General features: G+C 46.2%; 1 protein-coding gene across 1 annotated transcript in view; it reads left to right on the top strand.

Moving 5' to 3' along the window:
* Positions 1 to 2,138: 2,138 nt before the first annotated feature.
* LOC126484815 (retinal homeobox protein Rx-like) overlaps positions 2,139 to 9,038 on the top strand; it is a 190,991-nt gene continuing 184,091 nt past the window's right edge. The window contains exons 1-2 of the mRNA XM_050108412.1: positions 2,139 to 2,188; positions 2,324 to 2,492. Of these exons, the coding sequence (XP_049964369.1) occupies positions 2,139 to 2,188; positions 2,324 to 2,492 (219 nt within the window). The remainder of the gene's footprint in view (positions 2,189 to 2,323; positions 2,493 to 9,038) is intronic.

Below are 9,038 nucleotides of genomic sequence, written 5' to 3'. Positions count from 1 at the left end.
AAGAGTTCGGGCAACCTGTGCGCATTCGCACAGACGAAGGTCAGTGGCCGGGTAACCATTTAACTACACTCCTGGAAATGGAAAAAAGAACACATTGACACCGGTGTGTCAGACCCACCATACTTGCTTCGGACACTGCGAGAGGGCTGTACAAGCAATGATCACACGCACGGCACAGCGGACACACCAGGAACCGCGGTGTTGGCCGTCGAATGGCGCTAGCTGCGCAGCATTTGTGCACCGCCGCCGTCAGTGTCAGCCAGTTTGCCGTGGCATATGGAGCTCCATCGCAGTCTTTCACACTGGTAGCATGCTGCGACAGCGTGGACGTGAACCGTATGTGCAGTTGACGGACTTTGAGCGAGGGCGTATAGTGGGCATGCGGGAGGCCGGGTGGACGTACCGCCGAATTGCTCAACACGTGGGGAGTGAGGTCTCCACAGTACATCGATGTTGTCGCCAGTGGTCGGCGGAAGGTGCACGTGCCCGTCGACCTGGGACCGGACCGCAGCGACGCACGGATGCACGCCAAGACCGTAGGATCCTACGCAGTGCCGTAGGGGACCGCACCGCCACTTCCCAGCAAATTAGGGACACTGTTGCTCCTGGGGTATCGCGAGGACCATTCGCAACCGTCTCCATGAAGCTGGGCTACGGTCCCGCACACCGTTAGGCCGTCTTCCGCTCACGCCCCAACATCGTGCAGCCCGCCACCAGTGGTGTCGCGACAGGCGTGAATGGAGGGACGAATGGAGACGTGTCGTCTTCAGCGATGAGAGTCGCTTCTGCCTTGGTGCCAATGATGGTCGTATGCGTGTTTGGCGCCGTGCAGGTGAGCGCCACAACCAGGACTGCATACGACCGAGGCACACAGGGCCAACACCCGGCATCATGGTGTGGGGAGCGATCTCCTACACTGGCCATACACCACTGGTGATCGTCGAGGGGACACTGAATAGTGCACGGTACATCCAAACCGTCATCGAACCCATCGTTCTACCATTCCTAGACCGGCAAGGGAACTTGCTGTTCCAACAGGACAATGCACGTCCGCATGTATCCCGTGCCACCCAACGTGCTCTAGAAGGTGTAAGTCAACTACCCTGGCCAGGAAGATCTCCGGATCTGTCCCCCATTGAGCATGTTTGGGACTGGATGAAGCGTCGTCTCACGCGGTCTGCACGTCCAGCACGAACGCTGGTCCAACTGAGGCGCCAGGTGGAAATGGCATGGCAAGCCGTTCCACAGGACTACATCCAGCATCTCTACGATCGTCTCCATGGGAGAATAGCAGCCTGCATTGCTGCGAAAGGTAGATATACACTGTACTAGTGCCGACATTGTGCATGCTCTGTTGCCTGTGTCTATGTGCCTGTGGTTCTGTCAGTGTGATCATGTGATGTATCTGACCCCAGGAATGTGTCAATAAAGTTTCCCCTTCCTGGGACAATGAATTCACGGTGTTCTTATTTCAATTTCCAGGAGTGTATATATGAAGATAGTAACTGTTCTCGAAAGAACAGATACCATTGATGACCGTGCAGCCTCTCTACAATAAACGATAATTAATTGAAACCCTCAGCTGCCGACAGGTGTTGTTGATATACCTCGATAGGGACAGCTGAAATTTTCAATTAATTATCATTTATTCTAGAGAGGCTGCTCGGTTATCAATGGTATCTGTTCTTTCGAGGACATTTACTATCTTCATATATAACTACATTACATTTCCTACAAAAAGGTCCTCTATATTCTTTTTTTGGAATAACAGTTTTCACGTTGTGAGCGAGAGAATGTGAAAATTGAGCATGTGGTATTTGAAGGTGGTGTGTGTTGTATAAAACCTATGGCTAGGGGCAGCTGAATCACCCTGTACAGGTGTTCCAAAGTCTCTGGGAAGTTTCGAAACTAGGAGTAAGGTTACGAGGGCAGGTCGCGAGTCGTGTCTGTACAACTAAGCCAGCAGAGCATTTACCCACGAAATTCATAGGTTCTGGGTTCGAGCCCAGATCTAGTACCCAATTTTAACCTGCCAGGAAGTTTGAGTGTAGCATTTATCTGTCGCCCGCATCGTTACGTTGCCTGAACAGCGACCTCTGTTCTGTGCAGGCGAGAACAGTAACTCCAACGACGGCTGCATGTCGGGCTCCGTTCCGACGTCGCTGGCGGGCGGCGTGGGAGGCGGCATGTCCGGCGGCGTGGTGAGCGGCGGCGTCGGGCTGTGCTCGGGCCCGGCGGCGGCGCCCAGTGGCAGCGAGGACGAGAGCGCCGCCCCCAGCTGCGGCAGCCCGCCCCCGGGGGCGGCGAGCGACGGCGGCGGCAGCGGCAACGGCGGCGGCGCCAGCAAGAAGAAGCACCGCCGCAACAGGACCACCTTCACCACCTACCAGCTGCACGAGCTCGAGCGCGCCTTCGAGAAGTCTCACTACCCGGACGTCTACAGCCGCGAGGAGCTCGCCATGAAGGTCAACCTGCCCGAGGTCCGCGTACAGGTAAGCCAACTATCTCGTATGTCTTGCTTCTCCAAGATATCCCCTTTCGACACTTCTGCCAAAGAAACCGAGATGTGCCTGGCTGTAACAGCTCTTCAGTTCAAATGTGGTGTCACAATGAAAATGTCACAAAATTCTAATTTGCACTCATCTAGAATATTCGTAAGTTGTCCACTGTCACAGTGGGCAGCACGTGGTGATAGGATATTTGACCTCTCACCTTTGATTTACGTTGGTGGCTACGAAGAAACTGGCCACATAGCAGATTGAAGTAACAATTTAGAAGGCCAAGACATTTTCTTAATCAGAGCTGCAATGGCTTTCGACAGATATCGATTGGACACTCTCTTCTTTCCTGTTTTCTGCGCTTCTTCTTTAATCTACAGCTAATTTCGTCGTTTTTTAATGGTTCTGTACCGTAGGCGGTAAAAACGGAACTCGTACCGGATCACTTTCTGTCCGTCTGTCTCTCCGACTATTAAGACCCATTTTTTTCAGCAACGAGTACATGTATCAACTTAAAATTTGTCGCTTATAAGGACTAATATCTGAAGGCGGAGCATTTAAGTTACCAAGTCAGTTCAGTCAAAGGATGTGGCCATTCGTTTCACATATTTTTATACTCGCAAACTAATATATCAAAGCCTTTCAATGAACTATCTCTACTTGTTTTGTACTTCTCAGGGCCTGCAGAGTTGCAGATATGTTGTGTGTGTGAAATCTTATGGGACTTAACTGCTAAGGTCATCAGTTCCTAAGCTTACACACTACTTAACGTAAATTATCCTAAGGACAAACACACACACATCCATGACGGAGGGAGGACTCGAACCTCCGCTGGGACCTTCTTGAAAAGACATTTTATGTATATTATACCTTGACGCTTCTATTTTTTGAAGGTTTATTCAAGAATTGTACAATTAGGCGATAAGATTATTTCGGCAGCACTACCATTTTCAAGCAATCTGCAAATACAAAATCGATCAGATATATAATGTAAAAACTGTGTATACTAAGAGCGCTATATAATTGTAGATCGCTTGAAAATGGCAGTGCAGCCGAAATAAGCTTATCCCCTAACTGTAAAACTCTTGAATAAAGCTTCAAAAACCAGCAGCGTCCCGTATAATATACATAAAATGTCTTTACAAGATGTTGTACACATGATGGGCCTGGTGGTCTAGCAGTAAGGCCCGTGGTTTGAAAGCAAGATGTCGCGTGATCGAATGTCGGTTGGACCACGGAATTTTCAGTCTTCGTTTTAACCAAGCGTTAACAAAAATCAAATGGCTCTGAGCACTATGGGACTTAACATCTGTGGTCATCAGTCCCCTAGCACTTAGAACTACTTAAACCTAACTAACCTAAGGACATCACACACATCCATGCCCCAGGCAGGATTCGAACCTGCGACCGTAGCAGTCGCGCGGCTCCGGACTGAGCGCCTAGAACCACTAGACCACCGCGGCCGGCAAGCGTTAACATCTCAGCGATGTGAGGAGTCACTAGAAACAATACGTTGTTCGTATTCGACATTATACTATACGTCCCCTTTCCCCAGTTAGATAACTGGGGTAGATTACGGACACGGGTGAAATGGGCCTGGTATTTTGGTGATTGAGGACAGTGTACTGAACAACATTACGTCAGCATTTACGTCATTTCCAAACTAATAATTACAGTTATTATATGAGTAGTATGTTTTCAGGTAGGCCAGTACCTCCAAGTATATGTGGCCAACAACGCTTCTTTTCCCCAGGGCAGCATGTCAGGTGCTGAAGTGTGGACGCGAATCGATTTGTGTATACTGTGTGGCGTCATCACTTTGTGGCTCAGGTACAGCCATGCAGGAAACATCACGCCATAAAGCTTACAACGTATTTGTGGGATGACTGTTAGATGCAGAGGAAAAACAACCAGCACATGAATATATATAGATGAAATGAAATGTCGTGTGGCTAAGGCCCCCCGTCGGGTAGACCGTTCGCCTGGTGCAGGTCTTTCGATTTGACGCCACTTCGGCGACCTGCGCGTCGATGAAGATGAAATGATGATGATTAGGACAACACAACACCCAGTCCCTGAGCGGAGAAAATCTCCGACCCAGCCGGGAATCGAACCCGGGACCTTACGATTGACGCTGACCACTCAGCTACCGGGGCCGGACTATATATAGATATTAAGGTACCACTTACAAAAATATATGCAATTATACCCATTACACCCTGTATATGTGCCATTAAGTTTGTATGGAAACCCTCAGAGCGCGTATCCTGCTCGCAACTCTCCGTTTTTTCTTTTTTGTTTTTTTTTTAATATTATCAGTCATTCCAACTCTTCTTCTTCCTCTCTTCCTTGCGAACTTCCCTTAAATGACTGCTTCTTGCAGATAATTCCTTCGCAGTATACTGTGTGTCCCAACCTGTTTTCCTCATTCTCGTTATTTCCAGTAGTATTATTTCCTCTCATACGAATAGCAGACTTCTTCATTCGTCATTGTCTCAGCTCATTTCCCTTGTAGAATTTTCACCAACAACCACATTTGGAAAATATCTTCCTTCTTGACCGTCCATCAATCCCTGCCACATAACTCCAGGTAAAACATGTGGTGAACCTGTTTTTTAACTCCATCGGAATTCTTTTCGCTATTAACGAATATTTCCCATCTGCAGAAGCTCTTTTACCTATACATACTCTTCTTCCTATTTCCTGCACACACTTCACTGATCTTCAACCTAGATGTGGTAAAATGAATAAAAATGTACAGAATCATCGTGATGACTTATTTCATAAAAGTAATTGAGAAATGCATTGACAATTATACAGCATTGTTACACAAAATATGAATACTTCCATGAAGAGTAACATGCATGTTTCAAGATGGGCGACCTTGCCTAAAGCTGTATGCATCATACAGCCTTCAAACTCGGGGTGCGATTTCTTCATATTAGCTGGGACCTTGGTTCTTTCTCGCACAGCCAATAGGAAGTTGTGGAAATGTCACACTTCCTTAAAAGATAAAGCGATTTGTTTGTAGCTTTAGCTTCCAGTTACTTTTATCCACTAGAAGAAGACTCTGGCTCGTGTCTTAACACTGTGTAAGCGCGTAAATCTGAGCTTTTTCATTTCCTTCTCATATTTTTAGTGCACTGGCAACAATACTATGTCTTACAATTAAGTTGGTCCGTTAAAAAGCTTGACTGCTCTGGTAACGTATTGGGTTGGTTAGCCATGAACTCTGTATCCCCCAGGGATGGGTAAATGCAGAAGTTTTTGTAGTGGCTAGATAACAGATGTTGTTTCAATTACACGGTAACCAAAGAATCATGGCCATTAATAAGGTTGCGAGAGGAGGGGTTATTAAATTAGAATATTTAACCCCAAGCCTACGCTGTTCTATGAAGATAGTTACCTAATATGGTAGTGTGTTGCGACCCATGCTCTTGTTGTTGGGTACTCAAAATGGTTCAAATGGCTCTGAGCACTATGGGACTTAACTCCTAAGGTCAGTCCCTAGAACTTAGAACTACTTAAACCTAACTAACCTAAAGACATCACACATCCATGCCCGAGGCAGGATTCGAACCTGCGACAGTGGCGGTCGCGCGATTCCAGACTGTAGCGCCTAGAAGCGCTCGGCCACTACAGCCGGCTTGTTTGGTACTAATGACATGGCAGCCGATATTAACAATAACCTCATACTGTTCGCAGTTTTATATAATGAACTAGTGTCTGAAAAAAGCTGCCAAAATGTTCAGTCAGATCTTGATAAGATTTCAGCATTGTGGAGTGACTGAAACTAACATTAAACGTTCTAAGTATAAAGTTGTGGACTTCACAACACGCAAAAATCTAAGTTTGTTGCGTCTACAGTATGAGTAAGGCACTACTGGAGTGAAGAACTGGGAAAATACAATCAGCCAATGCCGGCCGGAGTGGCCGAGCGGTTAAAGGCGCTACAGTCTGGAACCGCACGACCGCTACGGTCGCAGGTTCGAATCCTGCCTCGGGCATGGATGTGTGTGATGTCCTTAGGTTAGTTAGGTTTAAGTAGTTCTAAGTTCTAGGGGACTTATGACCACAGCAGTTGAGTCCCATAGTGCTCAGAGCCATTTGTACCACCCCACAATCAGCCAACAAAATACTCGTGAGACCCATCCCATATTGCTCGAGTTTGTGGGCCTGCGCCAAACAGGCCCAACAGAGAACATTGACAGTGATCGTAGAAGGGCAGTATCTATTATCACAGGTTTAAATCACCAATTCGAGAGCGTTACTGAGGTGCTGAAGTACCTGAACTGGCAGTTTGGTGGCACAAGGCGAATCTTTTGGGAAGATGATACTGTGATGTGAAACTAAGTCAAACGCAACGAGGATGACTAAATAATTTACCCCTTGCACAAGCTATTTGGACTTCTTCCCCTACTTGCAGGAGGGACTCATGTTCTGCAGTCTTGCTAATGATGGATTTCCTATTTACTAGGTCTTGTAAGGGATAAGGTATCTCCTTCCTGCAGCCGCTACTCAACACAATAAAAAGATATATTTATTAGAGGAAAAGAAGTAAATGGAGATTATTTTCGCCTTAACAGTGAGCACATAGCTGATATTCGCCTACCGAATTGCGTTCTCCACACTGAAACTGCTGGGGCTAATTGTGCAATAAAATGAAATGAAAGAACAGAACTGAAAGCGCGTGCGCATACACACACACACACACACACACACACACACACACACACACACACACACACACACACGCACACACACACACACACACACACAAACAAACAAACACACACACGTCATAAAGAAAACCAAGAAACAGCACATTTCTAACATTCTCTACTGGACCACTTTATGAAAGGCCTAACCAGTCTGGAAATGATGGAAAGAAAAGTAATAACGAGACGCGCTTACCTCGTGGGAAGCTGCTCAATAATTAGTGCAGCAGCGTCGATGGAGACGAGCAGAGAGCAACTGCATAACTGAATTTAGCTCTTGACAACGAAATACTGGCGGGCTTACAACTTCGCCGTTAAAGTTTTTGCAGTGAGCAAGTCCTCCACCATCTGGTGCGGCAAACTAACTCAAGCGAAACGACCTAACAGCAGCCACTCCCAACTCTTACCTCGCCCAGCTCAAAACTGGAAGGACGCGACCATATATGTCCGAAAGCAGCGGACGTGTATTAGGGTTGCGTAACCTTAGCGCCAGCCAGTCTGTACTCTGGATATCCTTCCGCCGAAATTGGCACCCGTTTTACCACACTGAGACTTTCCAGACTGTTTTCGCACTCTTATTTGCAACAATTCCTTTATTGTAAGTAATGTGCCAACGATGTGACATTTCAATGGACGGAAGCGGAAGTGCGGTGTATACGGAGACTGGCAATTTACGATTAGTCCGATTAAAGGTCATCGTTACAAGGATAAATCATTTTAATTAATTTTTTACCATGATTGATTATTTATAACTAATAATTCGTTCCTCCAACAGGCAATAACCTCTAAATTTTTATATTTGCACTGAGTTGTTTTTAAGAAGGGACGGCAGCTGCAGTGTCTCGTATCCGTTTCGGAAGCGAAGTGCTACTACTTACAAGGGAACCTCCCCATCGCACCCCTCTCAGATTTAGTTATAAGTTAGCACAGTGGATAAGCCTTGAAAAACTGAACACAGATCAATCGAGAAAACAGGAAGAACTTGTGAGGAACTATGAAAAAAATAAGGAAAATATACAAACTGAGTAGTCCATGCGCAAGATAGGCAACATCAACGATAATGTGAGCTCAGGAGCGCCGTGGTCCCGTGGTTAGCGTGAGCAGCTGTGGAACGAGAGGTCCTTGGTTCAAGGCTTCCCTCGAGTGAAAAGTTTACGTTCTTTATTTTCGCAAAGTTATGATCTGTCCGTTCGTTCATTGAAGTCTCTGTTCACTGTAATAAGTTTAGTGTCTGTGTTTTGCGACCGCACTACAAAACCGTGCGATTAGTTGACGAAAGGACGTGCCTCTCCAATGGGAACCGAAAACATTTGATCGCAAGATCATAGGTCAACCGATTCCTCCACAGGTAAACACGTCTGATATATTCTATACGACACTGGTGACGGAATGTGCGTCACAAGACAGGAATATGTTGTCGACCCACTTAGCTTGTACACTTGACGAATGCGTAAAAAGATTCTTCTACCTTGCCCATTTAGGTTTTCTTGTGGATGTGATAATCACTCCCAAAAAAGTGATGAAAACGTAAGAGTTTGTCACATAAATTGCAACAAATGAATGCAACAGTTTCACAGTCGCACAGTTTTCCCTGTGCTCTGTCAAAACATATGTTTTCAACGTTTTCAAATGTTTCCGTGTGTAGACCGTCAAATCCTGCATATGTCCAAGCAAATCTGAACATGTCCTGGAATTTTGGAGAGCGAAGTTGATTATGTGTGAGTGCCTGAACTTTGATAATTGTCTGAAAATAAAAAATCAAACTTTTCACTCGAGTGAAGACTTGAACCAAGGACCTCTCGTTCCACAGCTGCTCACGCTA

The sequence above is a fragment of the Schistocerca serialis genome, chromosome 6, assembly GCF_023864345.2.
Source record: "Schistocerca serialis cubense isolate TAMUIC-IGC-003099 chromosome 6, iqSchSeri2.2, whole genome shotgun sequence".
NCBI lineage: Eukaryota > Metazoa > Arthropoda > Insecta > Orthoptera > Acrididae > Schistocerca > Schistocerca serialis.
The sequence above is the reverse complement of the archived record's forward strand: the minus strand, read 5'-3'. Positions and strand labels throughout refer to the sequence as shown.